The 18290-nt window shown below is 57.1% G+C and overlaps 2 protein-coding genes across 3 annotated transcripts in view; both read right to left on the reverse strand.

Moving 5' to 3' along the window:
* Nucleotides 1–1526, reverse strand: part of VPS13D (vacuolar protein sorting 13 homolog D) — a 221701-nt gene extending 220175 nt beyond the window's left edge. Inside the window, exon 1 of the mRNA XM_081085636.1 lies at nt 1414–1526. The gene's annotated coding sequence lies outside the window, so the exon portion shown is untranslated. The remainder of the gene's footprint in view (nt 1–1413) is intronic.
* Nucleotides 1527–7676: 6150 nt separating this feature from the next.
* TNFRSF1B (TNF receptor superfamily member 1B) overlaps nt 7677–18290 on the reverse strand; it is a 32014-nt gene continuing 21400 nt past the window's right edge. Inside the window, exons 7-10 of one of the 2 annotated variants that reach the window (XM_081085731.1) lie at nt 17589–17666; nt 16985–17016; nt 12355–12562; nt 7677–9563 (exon numbers count right to left, since the gene is read on the reverse strand). In XM_081085731.1, the coding sequence (XP_080941857.1) occupies nt 9283–9563; nt 12355–12562; nt 16985–17016; nt 17589–17666 (599 nt within the window). In that variant the 3' untranslated portion in view covers nt 7677–9282. Of the gene's footprint in view, nt 9564–10595; nt 10812–12354; nt 12563–16984; nt 17017–17588; nt 17667–18290 lie in introns of those variants that run through there. The other variant, XM_081085732.1, reaches the window with a different exon arrangement.

An 18290-nucleotide genomic window follows, 5' to 3' on the forward strand; every position in this document is an offset into this window, starting at 1 on the left:
CGGACTCCCAACACACTTGGGCAAAGCGCCAGAGTCGGCGTAGTCTTTATTTTTGGAGTCCCTCCCACCGACGTCTGCCCTACCTGCCAACAAACTCTCTCCCAAGTACCAACGACACACGCTCTCCCGGTAAACGGACACCGCGGTGGGTGGGTACACAAGATCCCCCCCCCCCCCGGGCCGTGTCCACCCGGGAGGTGGAGGAATGCACAGCGCGGATTAAAAGATGGGGCAAGACGCACTGTCAATGCCCCGGCCGGGACACCGCGCCCCAGGCCAGGACGCACGGTCGGCTCTGCTAAGCATCCGGGCCGGGCTGGAGGCCACTCCGCGCATTCCCGGCAGGAGTCCGGTGTCGGCAGGGCCGCCAACCGGGCCACCACCCCGGGTGTTTACACTCAGGTCCGTCACGGAGTCTAGGCAGCTGCGAGCCGAGCGCGAACCCCCGGCGGCGGCCTCCCCTCGTCGGCGGGGCAGGTGACACCGGGGGATCAGCGCTGAGCCCACGGGCGGACGAGGAGCCCGGCAGTGACCTTGAGCCAGGCCACTCCCTCGAGGGGCGGCCGGAGCCGGGGCAGGAAGGGCCGGCAGCTGGACCCCGCGCCCCACCCAGAGGCTCCCGGGCTCGGTGCAACCCGCCCCCGGGGAGCTCGGGGACAGGGGGCGGCAGGGGGCGGAGGCCGGGCCCGGGGTCCACACGGCGAGGCTCGCAGCCCGCCGGCCGCCCCCTCGGCTCTCACGACCCTACACGCTGCTCTGCGGGGCAGGGACCCCCACCTTCCAGATGAAGCCCGGAGGGCCCGGCGCCCGGGACCCCAGGCCTGGGAGGAGGGGCTCCACCAGGCGTGACCCCGGGAGGCGAGGTGCGCTGGCAGGTTGGAGGCCTGAGGTCCCCCTGCAGAGCGGGGCCCCGGGAGGCTGGCGAGGGGGGTGGTCAGGACCCTCCGGAGAACGGACTGGCGCCCCATTCTTGGGTGTCAGATCGAGGGGCTCGCACGCTGGGGTCCCGCACGGAGGCCGAGGGTCAGGGGAGAGGAGGTGGGGTGGCACCGCCCCAATCCCGGGGTGGCAGGTGCGGGGACCCCGGAGAGGGTGCCGGGTCCGGCGGGGGCTCGGACTCCCCAGCACCCGGATGCCAGGGTCCCAGGAGGCTCAGGCACCCCGGTGCCTGCGGGGACCCGGAGGCGGGGGTCCCCGTGAGGGCGGCAGCCCCGCGCCGTCGGAGGCTCCAGGGCTCCCGGAGGGTTTCCGACGGTCGGAGGGCCGGACGCCGGGTCCCGGCTCCAGGCGCCGCGCTCCCCGCGGGCGGACCCCGACCCCCAGGTCGGTAGCGAAGCCGGAGCGGCCGGCCGCCAGCCCACGCCCGCCCCGCGGTCCCCGCTCAGCCCGGCGCCGCCCCGCCTCGGCCCGTACCTGTCGGGGTCCCGGCGCCCGCCCCGGCTCGGCACTGCGCGCTGCTTCCTCCCCGCCGCTCCTCAATGGCGCTGAAGCGGCGCTCCGGCCCGCCCAGACCCGACCAATCGAGCGGCCGGCGCGCCGGCGCCTGGACAGCCGAGCGCCGAGTCATCGAGGAGGCGCCCCCTGGCGGGAGCGGCCGCTCCTGCAGCGCACCGCGGGCCGCAAGTGAATCTGGCTGCAGACCCTGCGGAAACTCAGGATTCTCCCTTCTGCCATCTCACCCACCCAGGCAGATCTCTGCTTAGCAGCCTCAGGGGGCTGTGAAAACAGAATAAAGACCACGCCGCTTCCCTGCCTCAAACGGCTTCCCCATTAGACTTAAAACCCACTTCTTCACTTGAGTTGACACCAAGATCCTATTGGCTGTGGCCCATTCCTATTTCTGCCCCCCTGGCCCACTCTGCCACAGCATCCATCCAGGGCACATGCCTCGGGGCCTTCCTTTGCCATTCTCACCACTTAGGGTGCTTTCTCCCCGGACCACTGCTGCCCAATAGAAAGACAATGCAAACCGCGTGGTGATTTTAAATGTACTGAGTTGGCACAATTTTTAAAAAGAAAAAGGAAAGTGAAATTAATACTGTACTTTATTTAATCCAATATGTCCTGAATATATTATCTCAACCTGTAGCTAACAGAAGAAAATATTAATGAGATACTATAGTAAGCTTTGAAATCTAGTGTGTGTTTTACACTGAAATCACACCTGAGTTCTAACTAGCCACATTTCAAGTGCTCAATAGACTTATATGGCTACAGAGCAGCTAGAAAGCTGACTCCTCTTGCTTCAAATGTTCCCACTCCGCCCCAGCCGATTTGGCTCAGTGGATAGAGCTGCGGATTAAAGGGTCCCAGGTTCAATCCTGGTCAAGGGCACATGCCCGGTTGTGGGCTCAATCCCCTATAAGGTGTGTGCAGGAGGCAGCCAATCAATGATTCTCTCTCATCATTGATGTTTCTATCTCTCTCTCCCTTCCTCTCTGAAATCAATACAAAATATATTTTTTTTAAAAGTTCCCACTCCAAGAGGATTTCCCTGCTACCCTACCTCAAGTTCCCCTCATCTACTACCCTATTGTATTTCCTCACAGAATGTAATGCTCGCTGAGATTACCTTATTTATTTGCTTATACATGGCATCCTTCCCCATCCTGAACGTTCCCTGAAAGCAGAGATTTTCTTTTCACAAACGTTTCTATGAATGAATGAATGAACAAATGGACACTTCATTTTGCATCATCCCCAGAAGAACAGGAAGAACACTACAGGCTCATAAAAAGTCAGAAAATGCAGGACACAGGACGGCAAGGTGGCAATAGTATATTTACCAAATAATTACCAGCTATCATAATGCTAAGCTCATGGGCTGAGTCATTCCTGTGAAGTGGAATCCACCTGTCAGAACCTCAACACTGTCCCTCAAGGGCTGAGGTTTGGGTATAAAATCCCTGGACCCCACGGATGAAAAGCAGAAGGAAAGGAGCCAACACCTGGCTGTACCGGAAGAGTTTATTTAAAATGCAGGTGCCGGCCCAGCCGCATGGCTCAGTGGTTGAGCATCGACCCATGAACCAGGAGGTCACTGTTCTATTCCCAGTCAGGGCACATGCCTGGGTTGTGCACTCGATCCCCAGTAGGGGGCACAACCGATCGATGCAGCCGATCGATGATTCTCTCTCATCATTGATGTTTCTATCTCACTCTCCCTCTCCCTTCCTCTCTCTGAAATCAATAAAAACTTCTTTTTTAATTCAGGTGCCAGGGCACCATTCATTCAACCAATATTACTTAAAATGTCTGTGCCCTGAGTTTCTTATCAATCTAAACATACATTTACCGTACAGCAATCTCACACCAGATACTTAACCAAGAGAAATGAAAGCCTATGCATACACAGACTAATACACAGGTGTTCATAGCAGCTTTATTCATAATAGCCCAAAATTGGAAATAATCGAAATATCCATCAACAGGAGAAAGCATAAACAGATAGCAATTGACCCACACCGTGGAATACTGCTCAGCAATGAAAAGGAGCGAAGTACTGATACAGGCATCAGCTTGGAGGAACCTCAGAAGTATTAGCTTTGGGGGGGGGGGGGCAGACCACAAAAAATGATATACTGTAATGATTCCATTTCTATGACATTCTAGAAGAGACCAAACTAGAATGGCACCAGCACATCAGTGGTGGCCACCGGCCAGAGGTGGTGGGAGGGGATTGCCGAGGGAGGGCCATGAGGGAACTTTTCGGAGTGCTGGAACTGGTCCAGATCTGGATTGTTGTGGTCACAAGGCTGTCCACCGTTCTCAAAATTCCTTGAAGTGTTCACTTAAAATTGGTAAATTGTTTTTTTTCTGTAAATTATTCCTCAAGCCGGGCTGGCGTGGCTCAGTGATTGAGCTTCAGCCTATGAACCAGGAGGTCACGGTTCGATTCCCGGTTAGGGCACATGCCCGGGTTGTGGCTCAGTGTCCAGTAGGGGGCGTATAGGAGGCAGCCAATCAATGATTTACTCTCATCATTGATGTTTCTACCTCTCTCTCCCTCTCCCTTCCTCTCTAAAGCCAATAAAAATAATTAATTTAAAATAAAAGAGACATCCCCTTGGACTTGCTTGTGAAATTCTATGGAGCTGGTTAACAAGAGTCTCCCATAGTAACCAGATTGCTCATCCTACTTGACTCCTTCGATAAGTATCAAGCCCAGCCAGCCCTCCCATGCGATTCCTCCTCTGCAAAGCAGGGATAATGGGTACTTCCCTATCTCTCAGGGCAATTATGCAGATAAAGTAACTGAAGTTCAATTTCCCAACTCAGACTGGCAAAGCTGCAGAGCTTCTCACACTCCCTGGCTGGGACTCCGCCCATCATGCTGATAATGGAACCGTCCCCTCCATCCTTCCTGTGGCTTCTGAAGCCACCCTCCCCAACCTCACGCTCTGTCCTACCCCCAGGTCCCAAGGGTGGCCGGCCCTCCCTTCCCCAAGGCCGCTCAGAGGCCAGCTCCTCAGAAAAGCCTTCATCCACTCACCTTGCAAACTAACAGCCCCTCCACCCTTCTCTGTCCCCTTATGTTGCTTTATTTTCCTTCTTAGCACTGACCACCCCCTGGCATAACCTACAGGTATTTCTTTTCATAGCCCCTCCTAGGCAGTCAGCTTCAGCAGTGACCTGGTCTGTCCTGAACTCTGTTGCACCCCCAGCATACACACACACACACACACACACACACACACACACACACACTAGCAACTAGTATTTACTGAGCACTTGCTATATGCCAGGCACAGTGCCAAGCATTTTACATGTAGTAATTCATGTGGTTCCTTACCCTAAGGGAGGTGCTGTTTTAACCCCATTTTTCCTGATAAGGAGAGTGAAGCACAGAGACGTTCATTAACCTGCCTGAGCTCACACAGCCAGGAAGTGGTAGAGCCAGGGTTCAGCCCTGGGCAGGTGAGATGTGAGAGCCCAGGACGCCTGACTGCTCTGCTAGTCCATCCACTACTCTGCTCTATCGCGACAATGAGTGAATGGAAACTAAAGAGGAATAATCACGTGGCTCCCTCCAGACCCCAGCTGGCCCTGCCTGAGCGACACCCACCGATTGCTCAGCGGGCCCATTTGACTGGGCACCCCAACAGACAAGTGGCTGTCTACCGTTGCTTCGAACTGACCCCCTGTGGCACTGGGGTTGATACAGGCACACCTTGTCCCATTGCGCACCTCTCCCTTGTGCTTCTGGGTGTTGCATTTTTTATAAATTGAAGTCAAGACCCTCCACCAGCAAAAATATGACGACGCGCTTTATTGCAGTGGTCTGGAAGCAACCCCGCAATAGCTCCGAGGTATGCCTGCGTATGTATGGTCACTTCACTGGGAGTGTCTTATCACTGATATTTTGTCCTAATATTTGTTCTTTTTTTTTGGTTAATCCTTGCCCGAGGATATTCTTTTTTTCCATTGATTTTTAGAGAGAGTGGAAGGGAGGGGGGAAGACAGAGAGATTGGTTGCCTCCGTGCACTCGCCCTGGGATGGGGCCTGCAACCGAGGTACATGCCCTTGACATGGACTCACACCTGGAACCCTTCAGTCCTCGGGCCGACGCTCTAACCAGCCAGGCCCAATATCTGTCTGTGTCCTCATATTCTGGAACAGCGCCACAGCCACCGCGGGGAAACCAGTGTCTGTTATTCCCATCAAAGCCCTTTCCATCACAACGGAGTTTATGTTACTGGGTGACTTTCGGAAGCCCTTAAGGATGGGGACTGGTTGCCAAGGAAACCAACCACATGATTAAAGGTTGGAACTTTCAGCCAACCACCCCCCTACCTCTGGTTAGAGAGAGCAGCTGGAGTTGGAACCAATCATCAATGGCCAATGATTTAATCAATCATGCCTATGTAATGACGCCTCAAAAAAACCCCAAAGGATGAGAGCTCCCAGGTTACTGACTCCGTGGAGGTGCTGGGAGGGTGTTGCACTGGAGAGAACATGGACCTTTCCACCCCCACCCCCCCACCTCCCCCCACCCACCCCCTACTCTGTCTCTTCCCACAGAAACCTTGCCCACCATCTCTTCTCTCTGGCTGTTCCTGAATCTGGTAATAACTGGTAATCGAGTGAGTAACCTGTTTTCCTGAGTTCTGGGAGCCGCTCTAGCAAACTGATGAAGCCCAAGAAGGGGGTCGTGGAGCCGGTGAGTTATAGACGATGGGGCAGGGGCACGGGTGCCCCCGGGACTGGTGACTGGCCTCTGAAGTGAGGACAGCCCTGCGGGGCTGAGCCCCCGGCCTGCGGGATCTGACACCATCTCTGTTAGGGGCAAAAATGGAATAGTGGAGACGAGCCATAGTTATAAGAAATATTAATCATGCTCTATTAACTGTGATCGCCTCGTTCTCATTAAAGAAAGGACATTCTGACCTGGCTGGGAGTTGTACGCCCTCAGGGAGTCAACCTTGGTCCTGGCAGTCAACCCTGGATCTTGTAGTCAACCTTGGAAGACGGTCCATTCTCACAGAACTGCCTAATATCTAATATCATGGAAAGATGAACAACCTTCTTGCTCAAACAGTGGAGTCCTACCCCAGCCCATGCCTGTGAGTTCTACTTCCCCACATAATCCTATATCAGCAGCTGGCTGACGGGGGCTGCAGAGCAGATGTCTGTGGCTGACCTGCTGCTCCCCCACGCTGCCGGCAGTCTTGGAATAAACGCTCATATATGATTCAACGCTGTCTCTGCTTAATTGGCTCAAGTAGTGACAGGCAGCCCGGACCCCCTGGTTGTCTGGTTTCACCTCCAGGTAGATAGTGTGGGAATTGGATTGCTTGGTGTCTAAGAGAAAACCACATTTGGTGATCAGAAGTGCCACACGCAGAAGGCCGAGAGGAGACACAGGAATGGTTTTCTTTCCGTCCCCTCGCCCTGAATCGCCTGTTGCTACCCCAGCCTGTAGATGGGGAAGCCGGACCAGGGACTGTTGGGGCAGGAGAGGGAGTGGGGGCAGCAGAGCACCGCAGAGGGTGGTCACAGGTAGAGACCACTGGGAGGAGAGTGGGGAGGAGGACAACACCGGGCCTCGCTCCCCTCCCACCCCGAGTCTCCCGTTGGTGCCTTCCTGCGGGCAAACCCTGCTGGAAGGCTGAGGGCGGGCGGGCGTGTGGCCTGCAGGGGGCAGCCTCGGGCTACAGAGCTGGGCGGACGGAGGAACTAGAGGGGTGTGGGCAGATCCGCCCGCACATCGCCGCTCTTTCACTCTGCCCTCCCTCGCCAGCGCTCAATGTAGCCAAAGGGGCCTCCCCACCTCCTGGTAGAGGCCAGAGGGCCTCCCTCCGCCCGGCCCCCACCCCCGCCCCTGTGTCTTTGCAAATCACAGGTCTGGCGGCACCTCCCCACTCGTTGCAGCTCCTCAGTGAATCCCTTTCCCATTGCCCTCCTAGCAGGAAGTCCTCTGGCCCTGGCTGCTCCCCTTCCCTCTCGCTGCGCCCGCGCCCCCCCCACCAAGTCCCCACCCCCCCCCCCCCCCCCCCCCCCGCCAAGTGTCAGCTCCTCCTTCCCTTCTGCAGGCCTCTCCTAGTAGCTGCTGCATCCCAGCACCTAAGGCAGTGCCTGCCCTAACCACAAGCCCAGGAATACTCGTCCCTTCTCAAGGATCGAGATGAGGAGGAACCAGGGAAGGAGGCAGGACCCTGAGAAGGCAGGAGGCAGTCACGTGTAAAACAAACAGGTTTATTGATAAGCAGGAATGCTGACCAGCAGACAGTGCAAACTCTCACGGCCTTGGGATCCACACAAGCCGGGGAACCGAGGCTACATCCAGAAAGGGTCTCTTTTTAATTCATGGCTCCCGGCTCTGTGGGGGGATGGAAAGGCGGCTTGAGGGCCTCCCGGAACTGTCCACCAGGGGGCAGACCTGCTCCATAACCACGCAGGGTCCAACGTGGGCAGAGACCCGGGCGGGTCCAGGTAGTCAGTAAGCACATCTTGAGTCCACGGAGGGAAGCCGCTGGTGTCTCCAAGGTAATGGCTGGGCTCTCCGGCCCTCTAAAAGTTCAGCTGCAAAGTTCAAGTCTTTTTCAACAAAGATCCAAGTACCACAGGCTCAAATGGCTTCTCCAGGAGCCCCAGCCCCCTTCCTGCCACCCTCTGTGGGGAGTGAACAAGTGTCTTTGGGGGAGTGGGAAGGCTCTTTAACAAGTAAGAATGCCCTGGCAAAACTGTTGGCTTCGGCTGCTTCACGGAGGCCGTTCAGCTCCACATCAGCTCCACAGACACACAACACACACACACACACACACACACACACACACACACACTGGCTCTCAGCATCTCACATCCACCTGGGATGGCGACAGGCACAGTACTAACGTGGCCCCGCGGCTCCCCTGGGGCCTGGGACTCCAGGAACGGCGGGAGGAGGTTGGGGGAACAGGAGCACCCCTTGGGAGTCCAAAAAGGAAGGTCCAGGCTGAGGTAGAAGGAGAGAGATGGCTGCAGGAGCTGGGTCTCCAGGTCCTGAAATTCCCTGATACAAGGTGTGGCCCGGGAGCCCACACCAGACAGCGCAGGAGGGCGGGCGGCGGGGCTGGCGCTCTGGGTAAGCGGGAGTGAAGGTCAAAGGCAGAGAAGGCACACGCTGGGACTTGGGCTTTGTTGTGCTGCTGGCTTGTTTCCATGGCGCTTACGGTTTTCTGGTGAGTTTTTAAACTGTCACATATTGAAATTAGATTTCCTGTTAGAGGTTTGCCATCTTGCCCGGGCTGCCTGCGGGGCCTCTGAGGGTCCGATTTTCACACCACAAACAGGAGGCGGAACCAGGAGGAAAGGATTTGAGGTGCTTCCCAAGGGTCCTTAGCTAACCCAGGGGACCCCACCCTGCACAGAACCATCTGGCTGATGACAGCCCCTCCCCCTCTGGGACCACCCTGCAGGCCCAGCATCCAGGCTGACTGGCTGCCCCTTCTCCATGGATGACCCCCACAGCGCCCTCCTCCCCCACGGCCTCTCTGGACGCTGGCACCTCCCGGGGAGCCAGAGCCCAGGGATGAAACAAGGGTTTGAGAAGCCAGCGAGGGGGCAGCTCAGAGCGGCAGGGACCCGGACCCGTGGGGCTGCCCAGCACGTCCAGCTAGCCTTGGGAGAAGGATGCCCATGACCGGAGGGGTTCTCTGACTCTCCCTGCCTCCTCCCTGCCTGCCAGGCTGTGGAGGCCACTGAAGGAACGTGGCCTAGAAGGAGCCAGAGTGCTGAGCGTGGGGGCCAGGGAGACCCCGAGGCCAGCCCACTCAGCGGCGACTCGGCCCCTGCCGGCCTGGTTAACTGGGCTTCATGCCGGCGTCAGGCACGCCCAGGTTCAGGGGCTTCTCCTCCAGGCTCTGCAGCAGAGTCTCGGGGGCCCCGCGCGGGGACCGCACAGGGCACTCCTCCTTGGAGAAGGGGACGTGCTCGTCCTTCGGGGAGCCGGAGGGGCTGGAGTCCGCGTTCCCCGTCGTGGAGCTGGCCTGGGAGGAGCACCGCGAGCTGTGGTCAGAGCTGCTGCAAACGTTCACGATGCAGGTGACATTGACGTGGGTCCCGTGGCCGCCTGGGGAGGACTCTGCAGAAGAGGAGAGGGTGGTCAGCCGGGGTCTTGCAGGGGGGAGGCCATCATGGCCTGTCCCCTGCCCAACGGCCAGTTACGACATGTTGGTGGTCGTGTTTTTTAAGAGAATTGGCTGCCAACATTTAAAATTCAGGAATTAAAAATCAAATCAAATCGCACCTTTTCCAGGACTGGCTTCTCCCAATAAACTTTGGTTCCATTAAAAATAAAAAATAAATAAAATCCAGGAATTTACGTTTTTAAAATCTGATTTATGGCTTCCCTCGGGAGCCAGATGTGGGAGATCTGGCCATGGAGGGCCCACGTACCTGAACACGGCTGGCAGGGAGGGCTTCCGGGAGGAGGTTCACCCCGCCTTCCGCCCACCCCCTGCGGGCATCTGAGTTTCCTAACTGGTCAGCGTGGGACAGAATGATGGATAAGCCGGGAGATGAATTCAAGGGGCTGGAGGCACAAAAGCCTCTCAAAAAGTGACAGCTGCTGCTGTGACTGTGGGGACCTGCTCATTGCAAACGGGTGTGGTGCCCAGAGTGCAGGGAGGACTGGCTGGCTATTCTCCAGTCCTCCCCCAGCCCAGCTCCCCCAACTCCAGGGGCTCCGAGAGGAGGTCAGAGCTGGCGAGCTCCCCTCTCTCAGGACAACCCCAAATAGGCCAGGGCAAGGGAGGGCTGAACTCACGGGGCCAGAAGGAAATTTCCACCCTGAGTCTGCATGGCACCCAAATGTCACCCAAAGTCACCATGGCCTTTGCACACTGTGTACCAGACACGGTGGGGGCGGACAGGGGGACCACAACGGGCGTGCCTGACGCCGGCATGGCGAGAGGTGCTGGGTGTGTGGGTGGGAGGGACAGAAGGGGATCGCAGAGGCCAGAGAGGCAAGAGGAGAGCGAACAGAGAAGGAACAGAGGGTGGAAGGGGTGGGCAGACATGGTCAGGGGTCCACACAGGGGGGCAAGGAGGAACCCACACCAGGCTGGCTGTGGAAGAGGTATCGCTAAGGATCAGAAAGGTGAATCCAAAAGTTGGATGAAGACCAACAGTTTACATTTGCAGTTTATTCATTCATTCTACAAACATTCAGGGCCACCTGCTGTGTTCTGGGCACTGACCCAATGGTCCCCCGGGAGCTCTGAGGCTGGGGTGCGGGCACTGACAAGACATCACATGAGGAGGGCAGGCCATGACGAAGAAGCAGAAGCGGGGTGCCTTGCTGATGTGGGCAGCCCGGGGAGGAAGCAACCTGAGTGGGGTGACAGGTAGGGAAGGGGTGGCAGCCCTGCCAAGGAGGTGCCATGGCTCATCTCTAGGTGAGGAAGCTGAGACTCAGTGGGGTTAAGGAGCCGCCTCAGATGCCCGAGGCACCGTCTGGGAGGACATCTAGGAATGACCACGTCCACTGCCATTCTGCGGGGGAGCGGGAGAGACGCAGGCCAGCAGACTTGACTACCAAACACACCCAAGGAAGCTCCAGGCTTCCCGGGGGCCCTGCAGGGGCGCCCTCCACTGAGCACTGTGATCCCTGTCACAGACCAAATCCAGGCAAATGCTCCTCCAGAACTCACACCCGGTCCTGGGGCCTCAGGCCCAAAGGGACTGGCAACCAGCCACACAGGGAGCCCTGGAGGCATCCCCTATTCGTGTAGCTTCCCGCCCCCAAGCCCAGGGGGATGCCCAGCTCTCTCTTTACGAGCTGTGTGTCCTTGAACAGCTGCTTAAACTCTCTGGGCCTCAGTTCCCTTGACTATACAATGTAATCAATATTAATATTATAATATATTACAGAATTATAAAACAATGATATCATATAATAATGTAATACTATAACATTAATATGTAATACTGACACTCTACCTCCCAGGAGCACGCCTGTGCCGCCCCAACGGGTAGTACAAGGCCCCTTTCTCTGACCTCTTAGTGAGCCAAAGCAACTCACCTGGGCTCATTTCCCCGAACAGTCCCTCTCCAGTTATCCTAGGACCTAGGTCCTTCCTTGTTTTACTCTCCCCAGCTTTAATAAATATCCCCTAAAAATACAAAAATATGTACTACTACTTTATATTAGGCTAGAGGCCCGGTGCACAAATTGGTGCACCAGTGGGGTCCCTCAGCCTGGTCTGCGGGATCAGGCTGAAACCAGCTCTGACATCCCCTGAGGAGTCCCAGATTGCGAGAGGGTGCAGGCTAGGCCGAGGGACCCCACTGGTGCACAATTGGGGCCAGGGGGGACACAGGAGGTTGGCCAGCCAGGGAAGAACTACGGGAGGGCTCCAGGGCATGGCCGGACCCCAGCAGCAAGCTAACCTACCAGTTGGAGCGTCTGCCCCCTGGTGGTGAGTGCACATCATAGCGACTGGTTGACCAGTCGACTATCTGCCAACTGGTGGTCAGTGCACATCATAGCGAGCGGTTGAGCAGCCTTAGCATATCATTAGCATATTATGTCTTGATTAAACGGACAACTGGATGACTGGACACTTAGCATATTAGGCTTTTATTATATAGGGTATGCTATACCCTGCCTGGATATCAGACTTGAAGGACAAGTTAGGGCTGTCTAGAAGGAAGGGTGTTCCTGGTGAAAGAACCCACATGGGCAAAGGGGAGAGGGAACTGGGGGGTTCAGAGAACCCAAAGAGCCTGGTGGCTGCGTGTTGCACTGGGGGGCAACCCACGGCTATTGTGCAGGGCCTCTCAGGCACAGCTGGAACCTGGGGCCCAGGAGGAAGGGCTCAGTTAGAAAGCAGGAAGAATCACGAAGAGTGGATGAAGCCGGGGCCACTTACCTGAGCTCCCGGAGCCAGCACGGGCCTCCCCAGACCCACTGGGCTGGTCCCTGCCCGGCGCCTGTGGCTGGTTCCTGGTGGGCGTCCCCCCGTGGGAAGCGCTGGCCGCGCTCTCCAGGGAGCTGCTGCTGGAGCTGGGCGCCGTGGTCAGCAGGTGCTGCTGCTCGGAGCCAGGTGCTACCTGGGCCTTATCAGCAGGCAGGTGAGGCTGGATGGGGAAGGCAGGAGGGACAGCGGTCAGGCCTCCAGCCAGCTCCCCTCCTTCCTCCTTCCTCCTCCTCACCACCATCTGCGCCCCATGTCACAAGCCCTGGAGGTTACTTGCTTCTGCCCACCGCGCATGTTCTTTCCACACAAGGTGCTTTCGGGACGTGTGCCCTCTACGGTTTCTGTGATTAGCACCTGCCTGCCCTGCTGGAGTGTGAGCCCGCGTCAGGCAGAGCTCAGAGGGCCCTGTTCTCCAAATCGTTCTCCCCTTAGAGGCGGGGCAGGATGGAGGCCCAGAGAAGGAGAGTGACTCTCCCAAGGCCACCCCCTCAGCACAGGGTGGCCCGGCCCAGCAGCCAAGAGCAGGGGTGCAAATCATGACTTCATCACTCACGAGCTGTGTGACCTTGAACAAGTTACTTAGCCTCTCTGTGCCTCCATTTTTCATCTACTTGTATAAAGAGAGAATAACAACCCATCTCCTAGGGTTATTGTGAAGACTAAATGGCCGAGTAAATGGTAAAGTGCTCAGAACAGCGGCTGCTGCATAGTAAGTTCCATACAAGGGTTTGTTAAATCAGGGGCCACACTTTCACCCACTGCCAAGGATGAGGGGAAAATGAGAACTGAGGCGAGTGAAGGGTTGGTGAGATACATCTTAGCGCGGTAGAGAGGGGTGAGGGTCCGAGGGTGAGTGTTTGCTGTGGGGTGGGGGCCACAGGCACGTTAGACCCCCTCCCCAGGGAACATTGAGACCCCAAGGCCTTGCTCCAGAAGGAGCCAAGATTCCAGGTGTGCTCTGAGCAGAGGCAGAATAACTCATCCTCCCGGGACTGGCCAATCCTGCAGCCCTGGCCCCCAGCCCCGCCCACATTGGCTGTGGCCCCTCAGCACCTGAGCCCTAAGGAGCCCTCAATCTCCCGAGGCCAGCTCACAGCCTCTGACAAGGAGGATCCTTCTAAAGCAGCCCCGGGAGGCCATGGAGGCCCAGAGAGGGTGTGTTCCCTGCTCTGAATCACACAGCTGGTCCATGGGAGGGGCAGGACCAGAACAGTGTCCCCAAGCTGGTGACTTGCCACTGTGTCCTGACTCCCTGGCTCACCCCTCCCCCAGTTTTCAAGGGAAGGAGGGCACTTGTAGATTTCTAGTTCATGCTGAACTTGCCCACTCCCAGCCCTGCCCTGAACTGGGACGGGCGGGCGGGAGGGAGAGGAGGCGCATCCAAATGTCATTCCTCACAACCCCCAGAGAAGGGGCTTTCACGTTCCTCCGCTGGTGGCCAAGGCCCAGCAGAACAGAAACCCCCAAAGGTCACAGCTGCCTCCCTCCCCCAAGGCCACAAGTTGCAAAGTTCAGACAGGCTCTGAGTGGGGCAGAAAAATCCTGAGTGCTGCTCCTTGGGCTGGGACCCCAGAAAGGGGGGGTGCCTGGGGAGTTCATGCAAAAAACCAGGACCCCAGCCGGCCAGGCTCCTCCTCACCTCCCAGCCCCTCCCAGCCCAGTCCTGCCTGGATGCAGAGACCCTGGCAGAGCCACCATTAGGTCCTCCGGACGAGGGTCCATGTCTGTCTGCACGTGCGAGTGTGCGTACATGAGGTTCACACACCCGCGTGTACAGATGTGAAGGTATGTGAAGTGCACACACATACATGTCTATGGGGGACATGGCACGTCGGCTGGGCGTGGTGAAGAGAGGCACTCCCAGGTTTGTGTCCCAGGCCACGCATGAACTGTGTGATCTTGGGAAAGTTACCTAGTAGCTCTGGACCCAAGTTTCCTGGGCTGTAAAACTGAAGCCATCATCTTACCGCCTGTGTCGCAGCACGGCTGTGGGAATAAGTAATGCTCAGACTGTGCCTGGCATACGTTCAGTACCTCATAAATGCTGACTCTCGTTATTAAATGTGAGCGGTGCACGAGTGTGTCTGTGGGGGTGACTGTGGGTGAGCTCACATATGAGGGTACGCTGACCTTTTCTAAAAGAGGGGAAGCCACTGTCCTGCCAGGCATTGGGGTTCCTTCCGCAGCAGGAGGGACGGGGAGGATCTGAGTCATGCACTCTCCGCCCCAGCATCCTAGACCTTGGGGCGCGACCAGGCAGCCTCATAGCAGGGACCACAGCCAGCAGCCGAGGAACAGAGTGGGCACAGGCTAAGCGAGGGAGTGGGAGCCTGGGGACTGAAGGGCAGGCATCTGAGGAGGTGACCAGCCTCTGAGGGCAGGCCTGTGGGGGCTCGGGGGGCTTGGAGCAGCCCTGAATGCCTGGCCCGGCCAAACCTGCAGATTCAGACGGAGTTTCCAACCTGGGCTCTGTCACTTCCCTAGCAGCCTGACCTTATACGGGGAATAGAACCTCCCTGAATCTCGGTTTCCTCATCTGTGAAAGGGGGTGACTGTACTGGGCACCTCACTGCAGCCAGAGCCGCAGCACAGGCACCGAGCCTGGCACACGGTATCAGCAGCCAAGCGTACGGCCAGCTCAGACCTGTGCGTCAGTCTTTCCAGGTCCACACTGGGCAGCTTGAAATTGGATGGTGGGAGTGTTTATGGCACAGAAATGAGCTAACACCACAAATCAGGGGTTCGGGGTTTTTGCCCTGCCCGGAGGGCCCGTTACCAGCACCCGCTCTATACACAACAGCTCTCCAAAATAGTAGCTGCGTTGCTCATACTCAGTGAACACAGAACTCTGTGTAGGGAAAGGGGAAGTGAGGCTGCTGGGTCACACCTGGGACAGCTCACTGCCCTGGGTGTTGGGAAACGCTTGGCCAGGAAGGAGAGAAGACGTGACAGCTGGGTGCTGGGGAGGAGCCTGGAGGGCACACGTGCCCTCTGTGCCACCCCTTGGCGGCTGTCAGTGTCACCGAATGGAAGCCAGAAAAAGGAAGGAGTGGCATTCACACCCTGGGGGAATGAGAAAATGTCTGAACTCCCAAACCAGTGCTCCCATCTGCTGGAATGCTGCAGAGCCGGGAGTCCAGAGACACGTTGCCGGTGCCATGTGGCCTTGGGCAAGTCACTTCCTCTTTGCTTATCCACAAAATTGGGCCCTGAAATCAGTCGCTGGTCCCTACCAAGTCCCAAGTCCTGTGTAAGCCTCTGGCACTGGGCTGCCCGGGGCTGAGATGCTCCCTAGCACAGTGGTTCCCAGCTGGGGGTGGCTCTGCCCCCCGGGGGGCGTTAGCAATGTCTGGAGACATCTCTGACTGTCACTCCTTGGAGGCAGTGCTGCTGCCATCGCTGGGGAGAGGCCAGCGCTATTGCTGAGCAGCCCGCAAAACACAGGACAGCCACCAAGGACAGGATGATGGCACCGAGGCTGAGGAACCCTGCCCAGCAGGACGGGGGGACCTGGAGGGAGCTCTTTCCTCATCTATAAAAACAGGTATAAACCCTGCCCTGCCTACCAGATTCAGGAGTGCAGCAGCCACTGTGCACTGGCTCACCCCACACCCATTCCCAAGCCCTCTCGTCTTCCTCCACCACCGAGGCTGGGAAAGCAAAGCGCCCCATTTCCCGGACTCCTTTGCAGCGAGCAGTGGTCACGTGACACCATTCAGGCCAATGAGACAAAAGGAGAAGTCTACCCAGGGCTTTTGGGAGAGCGCTGATTTCCTGATAAAAGGCACCATGGCGGGCCATGACCCCCTCTTCTGCCCACCTCAAACCTGAGGTCACAGGAAGTGGTGATCACCCTCTCATGACATGAAGCCACAAGCAACAGAACAACAGCCAACACACTAAAGATGGCAGAGCCCGGGGTCCTACCGCCTCTCAAAGGATGCAGCTGAACTATTCCAGCAGCCATCGACCCCTCGACCTCTTGGCAAGTGAGCAACATAAAGCCCTCTTGCTTTAAGTAACCCTTATGTTTTCGGTTATTTGTGGCCAAATGCCCTCCTGATGGAGAACTGGTCACAGACCCTACTTTATAATAAAGATCTAAGGTGAGCTGCTTTGGTTGAAGAAGGGGGACCCAGAGCCCAGCCCTCTAGCCACCATCTCAATCCCAAAGATGACCTCCAGGCCCCTCGTGGAACACCAGGGTACCTTGGCACTCAGTTTGAAAACCACTGCTCTTTGAGGAAGTGCTTTGTAAGCACCACAGAGATGCTGAGAATTGTTGCCAGCTGAGTGGATGGTACAGCCCCTGAGCATCACTGTCCCTGTTTAATGGTGAGGACACAGAGCCACGAGCCATTTCACGGCTGCCCAAGGTCACACCACAGGTCCATGACCACATGCTTGACACGGACACCACTAACCCCTGCTCCTTGCCATGGCATCTCACACTCGGTCTCCTTGATCAGCCCTGGCTGGCCTTTCCTCCACCTCCCAGAGCTCTGCACACCACCTGGCCCTGGACAGACCCACCTACAGAACCCACTGCTTCCTGGAAGGAGAGCAGGGGAGGGGCACTCACCTTAGTGTCTCCAGGCAAACAGAAGGGTTTCTCTGCAAAGGGGAGAGGGGACAAGTCAGGGACAGTGTCTTCCTCGGGCCACGGCTGTTCTAACTAGGAGGGCAGCGTGGGGCCCAAGCAGAACCAGTGGGAGTAGACTCAGCCAAGGGGGAAATAATTATCTACCAGACAAGGCACGTAAAGGCCCCACACCCAGCCCTCCAGCTGGCTCGACATTGTTCCACTCCCTTCTATCCCCGCAACTACTTTCCCCCCAAACTCTGCACCTTGGCTCACGCCTGTCCTCTGCTGAGCACGCCTTTCCCTTCCTGCACACAGCCCCCCATTCAAATCTTACCCAGCTCAAACCCCACCTGCCCCCGAGGCCTGACTCCCCCCAGAAAGCCCCACAAGAGTCCTGGACTCCTCCCCCTGGGACGCCCTCATGGAGCCTTGCCTTTCAGTAGCTAAGTTAGCAGAAGTGCCCTCTCCCAGGCTCTAAGCTCCTACAGAGTCTACGGTACCCAGCTCTGTCTGAGCCCTCGGGCTATGCCCAGGCCCTGACTCACAGTAGGCACCCAGCTTCCTGAACAAATGGATACAGGGACAAGGAACGGAATCTTACTTTTCTTCTGGGCCAGGATGACACAGTTCAGCAGCCCTATCATTAGCAGTCCCAAGGCTGTCACACCCACAATGAGTCCTGGGAGGAAAGGAGAAGCTTAAACCAGCTGCAGAAAGCAGACCGACTTCTACCAGGGGCCTGGCAGGTCAGTCGGTGACCAAAGATGGCTGGGGCTGTCCCCGGTGAGGGGCAAGCCCAGGCCAGAGGTCCGGCATTCAATTACAACACGAACAAACCAAAAACTCTGTGCCAGACAAGCTCGAGGGACACCAGCTTGACCGTTCAAGCCTGGTGTAGTCCCTAACCCCAGACGGACAGCCCATGAGGTGACGTGGCTCAGCCACCATCTTCACAGCCCGATGGTTCATCAGAACCAACCACCAGGAGACCACCTCCACTTTGAGATAAAAGCCGGCATGGCTCAGTGATTGAGCATCGACCTACGAACCAGGAGGTCATAGTTCAATTCCCGGTAAGGGCACATGCCTGGGTTGCAGGCTCGATCCCCAGTGGAGGGCATGCAGGAGGCAGCCAATCATGATTCTCTCTCATCACTGATGTTTCTCTCTCTCCCTCTCCCTTCTTCTCTGAAATCAATAAAAATAAATATTATTTAAAATTTTAAAAAAAAGCTAAGCCCGCCTCTCTCGACTCAGGGTCTCTCAGTGACAGGACCAGGTCCTGGGAGGAGACAAGTCTCAC

Source organism: Myotis nattereri, assembly GCF_964212035.1.
Source record: "Myotis nattereri genome assembly, chromosome: 3".
NCBI classification, from domain to species: domain Eukaryota; kingdom Metazoa; phylum Chordata; class Mammalia; order Chiroptera; family Vespertilionidae; genus Myotis; species Myotis nattereri.